This window comes from Clavelina lepadiformis, chromosome 1, assembly GCF_947623445.1.
Source record: "Clavelina lepadiformis chromosome 1, kaClaLepa1.1, whole genome shotgun sequence".
Lineage (NCBI taxonomy): Eukaryota > Metazoa > Chordata > Ascidiacea > Aplousobranchia > Clavelinidae > Clavelina > Clavelina lepadiformis.
This window is the reverse complement of record NC_135240.1, coordinates 18,344,928-18,362,644: the sequence shown is the minus strand read 5'-3', so window position 1 is coordinate 18,362,644 and position 17,717 is coordinate 18,344,928. Positions and strand designations below refer to the sequence as shown.

Genomic DNA, 17,717 nt, shown 5'->3' with positions numbered 1-17,717 from the left:
TGCAAGCTGATCGTTCAATTGAGCTTGAAGCACTTAGCTTAAAGGGTCGTGATCCAATTTAAAGAGATAGGATAGAATGCAATGAAATGGAAATTTTTGCAGGTTAAGCTGAACGAAAGAAGAAAATCACGCAAGTTCTTGAGTGGAGCGATACTTTTCTATAGCGTCACACCGGCACAAGTCTCGTTTCGATTGTACAATTCTCCAGTCTAAACGCAAAGTCTTCATTTCGAGGCGTCCCTTGCTTTGAAATGCGCAATTACAACGATTTTTAATCTTAATTACCAAATATAATTGCCTGCAAGTTATAACGGACACGATTGAATGAAAATGTAGCTAATGCATGGCTATTTTAGCCGTTTAGCTAGCAGCAAAGCGCGACCGAATCGCAATGTGTAGCTACTGCGGCTAGTGGAACCATGGTAGTTTAGAAAACTAATGTACATGGCCCGGTGTGGAACGATACGGCGTCGGAGTTTTCATCTGTTGCATAAGGTTTTTGTTTTGTGGTTGGGCACCAATTCGATTTCATGTAATGTCTCGCGCCACTGGAGCAACGGTGCTTCACGTAGATGCAAGCTGACCGCTCATTTGAGCCCGAAGTACTTTGCTCAAGGGGTCGTGATCCAATTTAAAGAGATAGGATAGAATGCATTGAAATAGAAAATCTTGCAGGTTAACCTGAACGAAAGAAGAATATCACGCAAGTTCTTGAGTGGAGCGATACTTTTCTATAGCGTCGCCACGTACGATTGCACAACTCTCCAGTCTAAACGCAAAGTCTTCATTTCGAGGCGTCCCTTGCTTTGAAATGCGCAATTACAACGATTTTTAATCTTAATTACCAAATATAATTGCCTGCAAGTTATAACGGACACGATTGAATGAAAATGTAGCTAATGCATGGCTATTTTAGCCGTTTAGCTAGCAGCAAAGCGCGACCGAATCGCAATGCGTAGCTACTGCGGCTAGTGGAACCATGGTAGTTTAGATAACTAATGTACACGGCCCGGTGTGGAACGATACGGCGTCGGAGTTTTCATCTGTTGCATAAGGTTTTTGTTTTGTGGTTGGGCACCAATTCGATTTCATGTAATGTCTCGCGCCACTGGAGCAACGGTGCTTCACGTAGATGCAAGCTGACCGCTCATTTGAGCCCGAAGTACTTTGCTCAAGGGGTCGTGATCCAATTTAAAGAGATAGGATAGAATGCATTGAAATAGAAAATCTTGCAGGTTAACCTGAACGAAAGAAGAATATCACGCAAGTTCTTGAGTGGAGCGATACTTTTCTATAGCGTCGCCACGTACGATTGCACAATTCTCCAGTCTAAACGCATAGCCTTCATTTCGAGTCGTACCTTGCTTTGAAATGCGCAATTACAGCGATTTTTAGTCACAATTACCAAATATAATTGCCTGCAAGTTATAACGGACACGATTGAATGAAAATGTAGCTAATGCATGGCTATTTTAGCCGTTTAGCTAGCAGCAAAGCGCGACCGAATCGCAATGTGTAGCTACTGCGGCTAGTGGAACCATGGTAGTTTAGAAAACTAATGTACATGGCCCGGTGTGGAACGGTACGGCGACGGAGTTTTCATCTGTTGCATAAGGTTTTTGTTTTGTGGTTGGGCACCAATTCGATTTCATGTAATGTCACGCGCCACTGGAGCAACGGTGCTTCACGTAGATGCAAGCTGACCGTTCAATTGAGCTTGAAGCACTTTGCTCAAGGGGTCGTGATAGTCCACTTCAGTTTACAAAAACGCGTAATCTGCACTTTCACCTCTGTACACTTGAACCGGTTTACTTAATTTGTCATCATAACAACTAACAAGTTCGTATACATACCCACAATCGATGTATTTTTGGTATTTTTCTGTGTAGGATGTCTTTTCACATGGTTGATTAACTGACACTTTTTCAGTTATTGCTTTAAAATCTGCATATATAACGAAGAGAGCTGGTAGCTGCTTGTTAAAATTTTGAAACTTTATTTAACTTCCTTCTTTAGGCACTTGAATTGCTTGTTTTCCATTAGTTACAATACAGTTTGATATGTGTTTGTTTAAGATGTCTTCGCTGCTGAAACATTGAAAGCAGTATCTACAAAAGTACTTCTGGTGTTGATGTTTAGTTTAATTGTACATAAATCTGTTAAAGTCTTTTATTCAAACATAATATTGGTTTTGGTTTTCAGTTAACACTAACAGATGGAGAGTGTTTTCAGCTTTCCTTTTAGAAATACAGAGAAAAAGTTTTTGTTTGTCTTCAGAACCAAAAACATTAATGCTAATATCATTTTGGTTTTCAATTTTAGGTATTTGTTTGAGTGAAACTGGGAAGGTTAAGTTGTTATAGTTCAAAGTATCAAGTTTTTTTAATAACTAATTCTTTCAGGATTGCTTTTTATTTTGTTGCTGCATACACAAGTTAAATGACACCACATAAAGCATTCGTCGTCTTCATTTCGAATGTTAATCAGTCCTTTTCTAGAATGCTTGAGTTCCTGTGGTAATGGAATAAAATAAATCCCTTTTAGTGGTTTATATTTGAGGATATCAATGCAATGTCCATCAGCAGACTTAACTTCTAATCTAACCTGAACCTTCACTAAACCATTCTCCTATTTTATTCATTAGGGTCATCCTATTTGACTTGTTGCATTTCGCACCATTTCGTCAGCATCTTCTTCACTCAATATTACGATCGCTTTGCTATTGAAGTATACTTACTTTTCTTTTATTTCATCGGCTCCATCATTTTTTGGTCTCTCAAAAGTAATTGTTGCTTGGAGTCCATTCATTTTGCTGAGATTCAACAATAATTTTTCTTGTAGGCCTACAACCGCGTTTGTTTTCATGAGTTGTTGTAAACTGTAAAGGATCTTCATTCTCAACAATGTCTACTTGGCAAGACTTTGCATAGTTTTTTTTTAACGCTGTGTTCTGTAAATTTGCTTTTGCTGTTTTAAGAATAAAGGTTCTTGAAAAAGCTTTAGAAGTTTTAATGCTATGTAGTACGTAATCCAATATTTATTTTGTAATCGCTCAATAAATAAAAAAAAATTGATTAAAACTCTTGCGCTTAATTTCAAGAAATGCCGTATCTAACATAATCTGAAAAAAGATTAGCGAAAACATAATATCGAGTTTTTTAGTAAGAGCAATTTTCCCAAAAGTGTCACTTCATGGGTGTTCATGTAGAGTCACTAGGTATCGAAAACTAACACGGGCCGCGTTATCACAAGGCCATCGTTCGAACCAATTGGTTACCGGGCCTATCTCCATGTTCTTGCGTTCGATTTGATCAATCAGTCTAATGCACACATGTTATGGAGAATGTCGCTTTAAGTTTTTCATCTGCCGAACGTTGAGGTTTAAATAAAGTTAGCGTCCATCCTGGGTGCTATCTGGAAAGAAATGGCTACCTTCTACAGCAGTCAAGCACCTTAAGTGGAGCCATCTTTAATTTACATTTAGTTTTAACCATCATTCAATGCGTTACAGTTACGAAGCTCCATGTTATCCGGGCTCGTGTTGTCCGAGATGGGGTTTCTTTTCCCATCCACTGATGTACTACATTGAAGCAATTTACATTCATCAACCTGCTCGTCTGTTTTATGGACGTAACTAATCATAGGTTTAGTGGCCGTTCCAGTTGTTACCAGCAATTATTTACGTTAATTTTCTTGAGCACATTTTAAGCCTTTTCGGCTTTGACACTTTTTGCTGTTCATTAGCGGGTGTTAATAACAGAGTGGCTTCAATTCTCGTCCTCAGTCCTTTTGACGAAAAATAAAATGATTGATTGATCTGCGTCCGGTATTATGTGAAGGCGCGGTCAAACGGCAGAAGAGCGTGACTAAAGTTCTAATTGACAATGTTTAGCGTATTAAAATGGATGCCTCAATACAATCTGTTCAGCGCATAAACCATAAATAGACATTCCGGAAAAATGAAAGTTGGCGAAGTAAAAATTAGGCCTACGCAGTTAATTGTGCTTCTAACTATGCTTTGCATTGATTACCCCATAAGGCAAATTAGTAGGCCTACTGCTTTTGAAGCTTCTTGTCAGACTACTTATAAATTTCAAAAACATCCTCCCAAAACAAAACAACTGCGCTTTGTATTTCATCATAAGTCATACATCGACGCTGAAAACATACCTCTGACATTTTTAAAAAAAAACTTCCTTGCAGCCAAGTCACAACACAAAAATACACGGAATTAGGTACATCGGTCAAGCAGCAAAAATAGTTTGCGCTATGACAAATTCCAGTGAACAAATTATGAACGTGATCGTGACCTCGACAAACTTCTACCATTGCGCTCATCATTGGACCTCTGACTACGCGGTTTGCGTGGAGATCTGCTGGTGGTCCTGGATCTCCTTCCATTCTCACGCGAGTTCGATCTAGACCGTGAACGGGATCTCGAGTATGACCTAAAATTACATTGTGTACGGAAATTTAAAAAAGATGACTTTAAAAAATTGAAATATTTCTTTTCATTAACTGCAAAATATCCATCAAAACTATGAAAAAAAGCACGTTTGTCATTTGCCGTACTATGTCATCTTCAATTTTTTACACGACAATTAAATAATTCTGCCGTTGTTTGTAATTACATTTCATTATCACGCGAATTTCTAGTAGCACTAAAACATAAACTCACCTTCCGTTAATTATGTCGTTTAATTGAAATTACACTTAATTTATTATGCTGCAACATGGTCATTAGGCCTGCAGATTTCTTAATTATTTAGTACACATATTACATTGTATACAAGTGTAAACAAAACATCCAAGGATACACACACTCAATCAACGTACTGTTGAAAGATATGAAAATTACTCTTTTATCAATGACGATAAAAGTATGCATGGTCTTAAAAAACTTTGTGGGGGTTGATAACCAACTGTCAATTATTTTCGCATTTAACTTGCTTTATTGCAAAATTGAAGATAAATCAAAATAGCTCTACAGGTCCCAGCAAAATCACCAAACAACACCACCGCCTTCAGGTAACCTAAAGTATTTTAATGGGATCCTTCAGCGTCGACTTAACGAGCAACCTGCTAGTCTCCCAGCTAGGTTGTCCTTTGTTGAACACAAATATGGGTGCTGACTGCACAAGTGTAGCTGGGAGATTTCAACATATGACAAGCACTGTTACTAAGAACTGAGTCAGCGGTAAATATTATACGTTATAAATAGGACCAAACCAGAAGATATTTTGGCATATTACTGAAAAAAATCTGTTTAATCCGATGTTGTTTGGCCACTAGGCCTAGATGTTGGGCTGGAGTTGAGCAGCCAACCAATGGGTTATGCTGTCACTGAGAAAGTGAAAGCCCTTGTCAAGCCATCCACATAACATACTTGGAAAACATTGTGTACATCGGCATAATGTGTGAAACGTAATTGACAATTAACGAAAAACCATAAAACAGTGAGGTCCAAATTTTGGCACAACAAAGTAGAATTGTTCACTATGTTTAATAATAGTCGGACTATTTCATGAACAACGTTTAAGCAAAATTGAATTACACGACAAACAACATGTGTGTACCACTGACGTAGGGAGGGTCAAAATGTCCAGGAACAACAAATCTAATTTCAGGCATTCACTCCAGCGTGAATGTTGTATCTGTGGTGAGGTTAATATTTGGTGAGGCACTGAATGAACCTGGGTCCTAGGCACAGACACACAGTCGCTATTTATTTTAATGGGTGTACACTAGTACTTTGTTCTCATAGTCATAACACAACGATGATTGCTTTATTAAAGACTGGTTGGCAAAAGAGTACCATTTTTCATACTACATGTCAACACTATTTCACGTGCTGCGAGTAGTATTATATTTGACATAATTACAAATTTTCAGTTGAACAACCAAAGAACTACAAAGAAGCTAAGTCATTTTCATCAAATATTCAGAAATGTAGTGATGACATTAGAATGAAGCATTCCTACTTTAAAACTTACCTTGACCTGCTTCTTGATGGGCTGCGCCGCCTTGGCGACTTGCTATAAGAGCGACTTCTTGTACAGCGCTTCTTTCGCTGTGGTGTCCGAGAACGTGATCTTGAATGTGATCGTCTGTTGTGCAGGAACAATGCATAAAATAAATCATGCATCTAAACTACTCAGTCGGTTATGAGTTCTCGTATATGAAAATTAAACATAGAAATTGTACACATGTGTCATAAAACAGCTAACAAAAACTTAAAAATACAAGAACAGGTGTACAAACAATTTGCAAAAGCCCATTTACCAAATGCTTCTAAGATAATAATAAAAAAAGTCAAATAACCAATGAAGCAAAAGGAAAAAATACGCTAAAAAATTAAGAAAAAAAATCTCGAAATAAAGAAATCAGGCATCGCCGTTTCACTCTGACAACTCTGAATGTTTATCTACGTTCTGTGTTGGTACACATTTTCCTCTCTTTGGAAGATTTAAATATTGAATTTGTATTTACTTATTTCTCGTATATATACATCATACTTTAATAAGAGTAAACTGTTGTTATTAACTGGTGAAACTTTGGCCTCTCAACGACATGTAGCATTTGTTTAATTAAAGAATGAAATTTATTACAAACCTGATTAAAATTTCAAAATGTGCATCCTGACCTGGATACAGTCAAATAATAACAAACAAGATTATAACTCGAACAGAGTAGAAATAATAACGGTTTTTCCCAAATGGTCAACAAACATATAATCAGACTGTCAATGATTCTGAAAGGACCTGTTTTCGAAACCGAAAACCTTTTTGGCCATGTGAAGTTTTCACTTGTAGTTAGAATAAACAGTCAACCTATGTCTGAGGCCTGTAATACGCACAGCTTTTGACTTCAGCATATCATAAAAGATAGTATAATAACTAGTAAATTTTTCTGTTTTCATCTCTTAAACCTTAATGGTTGTAATAATAAATTTAAAATCTTCGATTATGACCATAACAATTGGAAAAAGTATTGTCTAAGCTTTTAAACTATGTGCAGGATCATAAAGTTCATACCAGAATCATAATGCATTGAGTGAATTGAGCTTTAAAGCAAATTCCATCTAACAGTTGATTTGATTTTTCGTTCTGTTTTAGCCTTAAGGAAGGAGTATCTAACATTTTTGTCCAAAGACATTAAAGTACGACTTGAAACGAATTTACTTTTTTACAAAAGCAAACGGTGACATAAACTATCTAAAACCCTTTAACTTATTGTGATTACAGAAATGGTCTTTTGCTTTGTGTATGACTCGGCATCAGATATCATTTTCCTTGATTCCTTTTTACCAAAAGATTCGACATGGCTCAAGTCATTACTTCCAAATGACTCTTCCAAATTTTCACCACTAGAGGGCAAGCTTACTCCTTCAACATGGTGAAGAATTTTGGCCGTCTAGCAAAAGTCAAGCATGCAAAAATATTTCTTTTAAAATGTGCACCCGTTTTCCGTCTTCTGCAATTAGAAGGCTAAATCACAGAATTCTTCATCCAGAATCCACTGTTTTTTAGTTATTCTACCATTTTGTGTCACAGAAAATGTCAAGGAGTGTAAACATTTCAGGTTATGAATCAAAAGATGCATGCAACACTAAGACATTGCATTCTGAAAGAGCGTTGTGTAAGAGAGTTTTCTAAAGCCAATAACCTTTAATTTTTGAATTCGTGATGACCAAAACAGGCACAGGCTTCAAAAACAGGGTATTTTGAAAGAGTTTAAGGCAAAACACTTAGCTATATTAAATACGTTGCACTGAAATTTATAGATCTCTACCAGTTGAGCCATACTAAATAAAAGTAAAGTTTTCAAAATAAAAGACTAAGATGATATGGTCACATCATCATAACCAACCGGGGAAAGAACTACAGTAACTGGTAGCATCACTGACAAAGCCTGGTGATAACTGCTACCCTTTAGAATTTAGATGAGCTGGGAGATAAGGCATAATAGAGAAATCCTAAAGATGCTACCCCACAGAGAATGAGAGAACTGACCACACGCATACTGAACTCAAATCCTATGTTTGAAAACAACATACGACCAAACTTTGAAAGCAGGAGAATCAAAAGGTGAATAGGAATGATTTCCTGCACAAGTGTTCATCTGATTATTATGAAATTCTGTTGCTAAAACACACAATTAGTAACACAATTCAACATATAACATTTCAAAAAAATTCAACAAAAGTTTGACCAAAATCGACTTCTGCTCAGAAATTTTGAATTACTCCCATAAAAGTAATGTTAAAAGACAGTTTTTATACATTCTACTCTGTTAAAAGTAATTTTGATCTCAGGTAATGACCAAGTAAAAATGAGAAGACAAATCACAAAGGATAAGATCACGAGGGGCTTGGGCTATTATCTTCTGATAAAGTTTTTGATTGATGTTCTTAAACTTAAACAATTACGTACAAATGACCCCACTGCAACAAAAAGGAAAGAAATATTTAAAAAAAATGAAAAAATCTGTCAACTTCAAGTAGGTTCCCAAAATTGTTGTCTCTCAAATAAAGTTTTTTTGCGAACAAGCCCTGGACATAACTCACGAGAATCATTTCACAACGTTTCAAGAAAAGATTATCCGGAACAATAAAGTTGTTCAAGACCAAACGATTTTCTCTAAAGCTGCCAAGTAATTGTTATCTTTGGGTTCATATCTCCTTATCACATGACTAGATGCGGTTGTCACCCAATATATGTTAAGGAAGGATGTTGTTCTCCATCACCTAACTTCGTGTGCAAAACGACGAAGTGAGAACACCAAAAAGTGTAAACTCTCAAAGATTTAATTCTCGAAGAATTAATAACAACTATAGTTTGGATGAGAAAAAAACATATAAAAGGTTTGATTTCGATTGGTGAAAATCGATGATCTCAAACATAAGCAATTGTTACCATCATTGACCAAAAAGTGTCATTAATTTATTTATGGTAAAAGATCACAGATTTACCAATGTCTAATACCAACGAAGTTTTTATGCTGAAAATGTTATTTAAAATCATTTTCAAGTGTCATCTGTTATATTTGGTATTTATTCCTAATAAATTCCATTTCATTGAAAATTTAAAAGATTACATTACAAAACAAATACAGTACCAAGACTTTTAAAAACAACTGTAGCTCATACTGAAATCAGTGCAGAAGCTTCTGATTTCAGCAGAATTATGAAGATGATAATGGCAAATCCTAACTTAAATGTAAAGTAATAGAGGTTACGAACCAAGCAAATAGCAAAAGAGTTTGGTACATGGGCTTTTACCACTATGGACACAAAAAACTATAATATACATTAAAATAAGAGACAAATGTTAAGGACCCAGTTTCGAAAACCAGCTAGAATTAAATAGAAAAAGTAGTTAATAACTATGTAAAGGTGATCTGTAGATCTCATGTGACTCATCAGAATGAATATATGCGAGGTTTCTCCAATAACTCTCCTCTCAAATCGTGGATCTCAATCTCAAATTCTATCTCCTAAATGACATATGCGCATTCAGTCAGTATAACACTGCTTTAATTTTTTCATATAGGTATTAGCAGAAATACTGTTTAATGTCAAATATTATGTCAATGTCAAAATAATGTTTAATGTCAAACAAAGAAAACAAGCCCAGGCGTTCCATGAAAATACTACATACTTTACCATTGATGCTGATTATGGAAAATGATCTAGAGGGCAACTAAATTTTAATATATAAAAGTTGGGCCAGTCACCCTTGGCTATATTCTCAGTGAACTTAATTATTATAATCAGTTAATCACCATTCATTTACAATTACATACTAGAAATTTGTTAACACAATAAAAATAAGTATATGTTGCAATGAACCAACATTAATTTTCTATGTTGTTGGGGCACTGGTAATATTTTCCTATCATAATAGCACTATCCTACTATTGACTACTGCCTTGTATGGCAAAAAGCTTAAGAACCTATTAACCTATGGTAGATCAAATTAATATTTAAAGGAACATTTTTACCAACACAAGCTGTAAGCAAGATTCCGGATACTTAACAACCATGAAATCGACAAAAATTCCAACCAGACCGTGTCATTTGGTGCATGGATAAAATAGAATTTTTTTAACTTCAGACCAAGGAATTCATTTAAAATTATTCATTTAGGTTTTCAAACTTCAGACGAAGTAGGCTTAAATGCAATACTCTCTCCCAAGATGCCCTACACCAAAAATCCACCAATACAGCTGTTTCATACTATGGGAAAGAAACTGGGGAAACTATACAATATTGGGATTGATAGCTCATAGGAGTGATTCATCCTGATTTTGTAAAAAAATGGCATGTCCTCATTGGAAGAGAACAAAAAATCAAACAGAAAAAGATCTGAATAAAGGTTAAATGATATTCCTTGTATTTTGTAAGCATTTCTTGAAAAATGAACAGTGCCAAAATGTCTTGCTCACTCAGGTGTCAAATCGCAGTTGTCAATCGAGTTCAAGAAAACACTGAAAAACTAGGAAATTGGTGTTATTATCCCAAAACACAACAAAGTGACAAGCAGTGTTGTTACTAGCTGATTTCATAAATCTTAATTCCATCAGTGTTTGGCTCGCTAATGTTCTTTAATATATCATGTTACAATGATTGGAAATTAAAACAAAATTACAGTAATCAAACAATGGGGTTTATACAAAATGTGTGCAGTGAATGTACAACAGTATGTGGACTGTGGAGTATATCTAAATGGCTGAACCTATGAATTTAAATAAAATTAAACAGATTCAATAAGACAAAGAAAGAGGACCAAAACTTTTTAGCAGCTAAGAGATTTGCCATCCAGAGAATGGTGGGCACTCTAGTGAGAAATATTCCCAGACATAATTCGTACTATTCTTGTGCGAACAATTTCGTTATCTTTAGGGGTTACATATCAATGGGCACATTTTGAAATCAATGAATGAATACTTTATTAATCTACTGAACTGTTATTTAAAACAAATCTGTTTTCACCATTTAGATTCACGAAGGATATATCTTCTTATGTAGTGTTATTTGCTTTTATTTATGTGTTATTTGCTTCTTATTTGCAATATGAAATGCAGCTCAACCTTACCTAAATTAATGGGTCACTACAATGGTCTTTTATGACACAATTGAGTTGTGAAAGATAATAATGAAAGGTTTTGCTATAGCTTCAGTTTATAAGCGTCAAGATGTTATAAAGCAACAAAACAAACAGATTATGTGTAACTTGTATGCACAATTAAGTCATTGATCATAAGCGCTGCACCTGGTATGCAGGGAAAGTAAAAAGCATTTTGACAAAGCAGAATGATGTCAAAACACCTTAACCTATAAAACAATGACTGCGTTTGATGGTCACTTGTGGCAGGACAAATATTATAAAAATAGTTGAAATATGGAGTCAGTCATATGTTGTATATTTTCAACATAAACCTTTGGAATTCAGTCAATCATCAGCATTATTTTGTGATATACAAGAACTTTAAAACTATTGCTTGTATCAGCGTTAAATATGCATCACATAAAAGCTCCTCCTAACTTTCAAGACCAAAAGTATGTTTCGAACATACTCTTGTATAAACCCCATAAAAAGCCTTTCCCGGCAACAGAGGATTTCTAACACAAATAAGACAGCTGTCTGCCACTACTTGAATGGTATCCACAGCAAGAACGGATACCAAATCATATACTTTTCATATACATGGTCCTGGCATTGTAGTCAAAATCAGAAAATAAAATTGAAATCAAACCAACACCAAAATTAATTGAAATTTATTATAAGCTTACTTTCTTCAAAAAATTTCAATTCAATAACAGTGATCTGATGAATATGAATAAAATTTGATGATCACCTGAAAGATTGTACTATTTCACAGCTCTGTAATTATCAAAAACTGTTTAGAAAACTATATATATTACTTCGATAATTTTCTTTTCTGGCAACAGCTTTCACTGACTAGTTACACTTACACTTAAACTAAACTTACAAATTACCTTCCACGTGTTCTTCGGCCGTACAAGTCACAATCATAGGCATAATGACCAGATTCTCCACAGTTATAGCATTTGTCACTTGGATGAAATGGCCTTCGGTAATTACCGAATCTTCCACTTCCTACATCATCTCTGCGACTCCTTGGCATGCTATGTGATCTTTCAACTCTTATCCTTCTTCCATGAAGTTCCCTAAAAATCAATGCATTTATGCCAATAACCTCAATTGATACTGGTAGTTACTTATCGAGCAGGCAAACTTTAAGTAGAGCAAAAATCAAAACATAAGTTCACCTTTGAAAATATATTGATTACAAACTACTTGACTGTCATACCAAAAAACCAAAAACACTATAAAGAAAGGGAAAGAACAGAGCATTTAAAACTTCTTTGTAAAATCAACCTGAGAAGCAAGTCCATGTCATAATGATATCTCCATTGAAACCTTATGGGCAGTGTTAAATTTAACAGAAATCCATGAAATAATTCAGTATAAAGCTATTTTACTTACACAGTGAGTCCTATGTTTGCTAAAATATTCTTGGCTAAATAGTTTTGACTTTGTGAATACAGTCGAATCCGCTTAATTCGGACAGCGGATAACCCGGACAACCGCTTTATTCGGCCAAAATGTTCAGGAACGGAACAAAAGTAAAAATTGAACGTAAAAAAACTCCTGTTAATTCGTACAATTCTCCGCTTAATTCGGACACAGGTTCGCAATTCCTATCATTAGGTTATGACACAATAAACAGTACTTCGTTCGTTTTAACACAAGATGCAATGGCATTATGAGTGATTATGGTGAAACAATGACGATCCATGCAGTAACAATCAACAATGAGCTCATATAAGGCCGTGCCAGCTTCATAGTCGCTTTTACTTCGGTACAATTGCGTCCATCTTGTACAGGCATGTGCAACCTTTTTCACTGGAGGGCCAAATACAAAATTTTGAATGACATCGCGGGCCACATGAATTTTTTCAAAAAAAAATTAGTATCATTTTCCTATGAAAGTAGTTTATGTAGTCAAGAAACAGATTTCATGCAGTCCACGACACACGTATGTTTATTGAAAAACTGTGAACAATTGTTGATGGAAGATGAGGAAACTAAATTCAGTCAAGCGTATTTAATCACAAATTATTGTGATTTTTGCTGTTGCAGATCTTTGCAAACTTTTGGAATATTTGCTTTTACAGAACTACATTCTTACGCAGCATTCTTACATCACAAAGCTTCAGCGCAATATTAGTGTACACAGCGCACGAAAATTTCATTTGCTTTGATGTAAACCGCATCAAAGAGTGATGGCTAGCATACACTTCTAACATTCTGCAGAGCACCACGCGGGCCGCACGGAACAACCTGGCGGGCCGCTGGTTGCACATGTCTGATCTTGTAGAACAGAATGGTACAGAAAAGTTTAGCAGAAAAAGTGAAATTGCTCACTAAAGTATTTAAACAAAGACGTTTTATGCGATCAGTGTCAATTACTGCAGTATAGTGCAGCTGCAATTCATTTATTACGCAACAGTACAGTATTTTAAATGCGTTGTCTGCCTTTACGCATGACCATGAAACGAACAATTGATTTTCCACTTAATTTGGACAAAGCCGTTTCTCCGCTTAATTCGGCCAAAAGTGAGCGGAACCAAAGTGTCCGAATTAAGCGGAGTCGACTGTACATAGATTGCAAAAGCCATCAAGTGACCATGCAAAGGAAAAACAAATTTGTAGTCGCACACTGCTTTTTGGGATGTAATTTTTAAAATATTTTAAGTAGAGCTTCTATTTTTGCCATAACATTATTCATTTGACTACTCACTGACTTCATTCATTTGTATTTTTAGTATAGTTTAATACCTTTGCTTTCTGTTTTTTCAAATCATTCCATGTGCCTGTTAATCAAATAAAAATGTTGTGTAGAAACATACATCTCTATTTTCATTGCCATGTGGGAATATTACACAATTTACCGTTGCGGTTCCTGTAATGTATTGAGGAGCTTGACCAAGTGCAAACAATAGATTCTTACATGGGCATGTAACTTATATATAAATGTTGAAAATGCTCCACAAATGCGCACTTTTGTTCTTATTAAATCAAATAAATAATTCGAATACATGCATGGCCCTTAATGGTGTGTCCTTCACATACCCCAAAGCCAAAAAGTCACTACACACATATTAACTTGCTTGAGAATAAAAGTTGACATTACTTCCTTTTAAAAAATAACCATTTTGCAAAAAAAAAATGTTAGATTAAACATATATTATAACTTTTATTTTAAATCCAGTTTATCAAAAGTCTACACTTAAGATTACCTTCCATCCAACCCTTTAATTGCATCATCTGCATCTCTTGAATCTTGAAACTCAACATAAGAAAAACCGGGAGGATTTTTAGCTACCCAGACATTCAAAATACGACCATAATATCCAAATTCATATTCTAAATCACTTCTAGTTGTAGTTGATGATAAGTTACCAACATACAACTTTGTACCACGATAGGACATGTTGCTTTTTTCAGTTGAAGATTTTAGAACTGGCACTACGCAATTGTACTGCTCACCAACTAGCTAAGTACATACTAAACAAATAGAAAATAAAAAAATTATTTTGATAGTAGATGGATAGTTCAGTAAAGTTGAAGTCAACATAAAGTACCAAATACTAGTAGTGGCTAATATAACAATTACAAGTAATGCAGAAATACTCATGAAACATTTATATTTTCAAAAAACGTTTTAAACCAACATGGTACGTCTTCAGAGCAATGGCATATATGATATGAGCCAGGGTTAACCAAACTGTGTACTCCAACAAACTGGTAGGTCCCGTAGCAATCAGCCACTTCACTGGGTCATGTGATGCAGTCCTCAAAAACTCAGTTAGGCAAATAGATAATTAACTTATTCATATTCAGCCATTTCTGATAATGCCATTTTAAACATTTCCCAATCTCTTTATCTTCAGCCTTTTCTGACCTTGCTGTTTTCATCACTTTTCTTTTCTCATTTTCACTTGTCAGTCTTTTATTACTTTGTTATTCATTCTCTTTACAATTCGGACATTTTGAGTGGGAGTGTACCAAATCGTACTGTTTAGATTTAGTCTGAATTTGCGAAAAACGGAACCGAATTATTTCGGCTGAATCATGCAATCTAATATTGCATGTATTTTTGTCGTAAAAGTGAAAAAAGTAGGACCTATAAGGAAACAGCGGCTTATATAATTACAGACACACAATACTTGAATTAACGTATACTTAGTTGTAACTTCCAATGAAAAGACATGACATGACAACAAATTGCTTAGATTTCCTATTACATGCAAAAATAATTGTATCCGCTGTTGTTATGGTTTTCTTGCAATGAATTAATTTTTAAACATATTTTTAAAACTATTTATCGGTCAAATTTACTTGCCAAAATTTCAGTGCACATCTATTTTTCAGCCCTATTCCAAATAACCATTTTCAGTCTTTTCAGATCTGATCATTTTCAGTCCTTTCTGATCTTGTCGATTTCAAACTATTTTTAACCTTTTCTGTTGTTGAGAATAGAGAGTACGGTATATTAAAAAGGCTTACAGTACCTTATGAAACCCGTTTGAAATATGGAGATTAAAGAGTACATTGCAGAGGCTTACTGTATCATTATGTGTGGCTTACGATGAAGTCAATACAATAAAACTGGATGCAATAAATCGTATTTTGACACACATGGTTTGTGTTTATCCTCTTGATCATAATACTGCAAGAGTCACTGCAAATGAATTAACTTTCTATTTGATCCATTGCCAACATTTCATTTGCAGGTACATGTCATTCAAAGCCATCATCTCTTAGTTTTCATTATTTGATAAAAAATGAGTAAAGTTAGACAATGTCCTGAAAGCATTTTCATGTGCAATGCCTGGCAAATACAAACATTTACTATAGCATGGAACGTTTAGTAGCAGTAACAAATGAGAACATCAACACATACAGCTTTGATGCCTTTCAAGTTCAGAAACCGTTGTTATTTTGATGACGCAAAACGTTTGTTGCAGTAAAAAAAAGTGAGTATATATGTACACAGGGTATTTTTTAAAAACATGTTCTTGGCATGAAAAAATGGAAGAGAGCTTCCAATACACAAGGGGTTTGTAGACCAGTATGCAAAAATTAAAAGAGGTCAATATTTTGATACACTTGTCAATATGAATGTGCAAAATAGAATAACATTATTCTAGGATATGTGAAGCAAGAGTGAATTTTTTAAATCCAGATTTCCGAATGCTATTTTAGACTAGTTCAACAATTAACAACTGGGTGATTCCACAATAACGAATTTTTGTTTCTGGTGTACTGGCGTAGGAATAATTACCTTTAAAAATTATCTTTACACACAAGAAAGATGATACAACAGATCAAAGTAACAATAGACCCATCATGTTACTAAATGCAGACTAAAAATACCAGATTATAAATGCGCACCAGTCATTATAAAAACAGAAAAAAAGTTATCGCCATTTATGTATTTTTGTTGGCCTATCTTTCATCTAATCATACACTAAAGATAAGTTCACTGCATGTGGCTCAGCTCACTTAAGTCACCTAAGTGGTCTTGAGACGAATCTTCACAGGACTTAAATATTTTCCTTTTATCTTTGGTGTGTTTTAAAATGTAAATCTTTATTTTATATGTTAAATATGATTCATAAAGCAGTTTATTTCCACCCATTTCCAATGCAAAAACCTCAAAGTAGACTCATTAAACTAGGAAACATAATGGCAAAGCCTTTAGCGCTTACTACCTTATAGCTTTAAAATCACTCAACCTTATCGTTTTCACTTTCAGCGTGGTGAGTAATACAATCTCTCCCGATTGGAATGCAAAAGACGATATCATAATCGTGGTGACCACAAAAATAGGTATGCTATTGAAGTATCGTTACAGCTTAATCGAGATTAGGGGAGTCATTTACTCTAGCCTGGCAATTTCAGAATTTACTAGAGAATGTTTAAACAGCAAAATGGCAAACGATTCCATTAAAAAACTTAATACTGTGGATTGATAAGGACATGAAAAATGCTGTTGATAAATTTCTGCAAGGTAAAGGGATTTGTTGAAGTATTGTAGCTAAATATAATATGAATGAAACCATTTTACAAATTTACATTCTACAAATCAGTGATCCCTTGAGGGTAAAACTGCGAAAAGGAAGCAAGTTTTTCATCTTTATCAGATGTTACGTTTCACGTGTTTAAATTTTTCTTAGGTGTTATGCCTCACATGTTTTCATTCTTTTCATTATGTTTTAATACTTAAATAACTTAAATAAATAGGAAAATATAGGTGAAAAACATCGTCTTAGTCTATTGTTGTACTCATCTATTTCGTTAGGTTAAGCAACGTAATTTGATAAGGGTTTATGTAAAAGGGATTTAATACAGAATAAGTTGAAAAAAAAGCCATACGCCAAGATATTGCAATAGGCAGATAATTGACTTTGATATTAACGGCAAGGCATTCTAGACAATACTATTTGCAATATTTACATTTTATCGTCACCAAACATAATACCTATTATTAACAAACAGTAGTGATACTTAATTTGAACTATTAGTGGCATTGTAACTTAATAGCATTAGGCCTTAAAGTAATTAACAAGGAAAGTATCAGATGCACTCGTGTGACTAATTAATTTCTTAGCTAGTTAGGTG

At 34.7% G+C, this 17,717-nt stretch overlaps 1 protein-coding gene across 1 annotated transcript; it reads right to left on the bottom strand.

Annotated features, from left to right (window-relative positions):
• Positions 1 to 4,113: 4,113 nt before the first annotated feature.
• Positions 4,114 to 14,615, bottom strand: LOC143465309 (serine/arginine-rich splicing factor 7-like). Its single transcript, XM_076963570.1, has 4 exons — positions 14,330 to 14,615; positions 12,002 to 12,193; positions 5,994 to 6,107; positions 4,114 to 4,448 (listed from the first exon to the last, which is right to left on the bottom strand). The coding sequence occupies exons 1-4, from the start codon at positions 14,521 to 14,523 to the stop codon at positions 4,292 to 4,294; spliced, it is 657 nt and encodes a 218-aa protein (XP_076819685.1). The 5' UTR covers positions 14,524 to 14,615; the 3' UTR covers positions 4,114 to 4,291.
• Positions 14,616 to 17,717: the final 3,102 nt, after the last annotated feature.

Coding starts and splice junctions, on each gene's coding strand:
- LOC143465309 (XM_076963570.1), bottom strand. CDS start 14,523: ATGTCCTATCGTGGTACAAAGTTGTATGTTGGTAACTTATCATCAACT. Junction 6,108..12,001: donor GGCCGAAGAACACGTGGAAG/GTAATTTGTAAG, acceptor CCTGCACAACAG/ACGATCACATTCAAGATCAC. Junction 4,449..5,993: donor CCATCAAGAAGCAGGTCAAG/GTAAGTTTTAAA, acceptor ATGTAATTTTAG/GTCATACTCGAGATCCCGTT.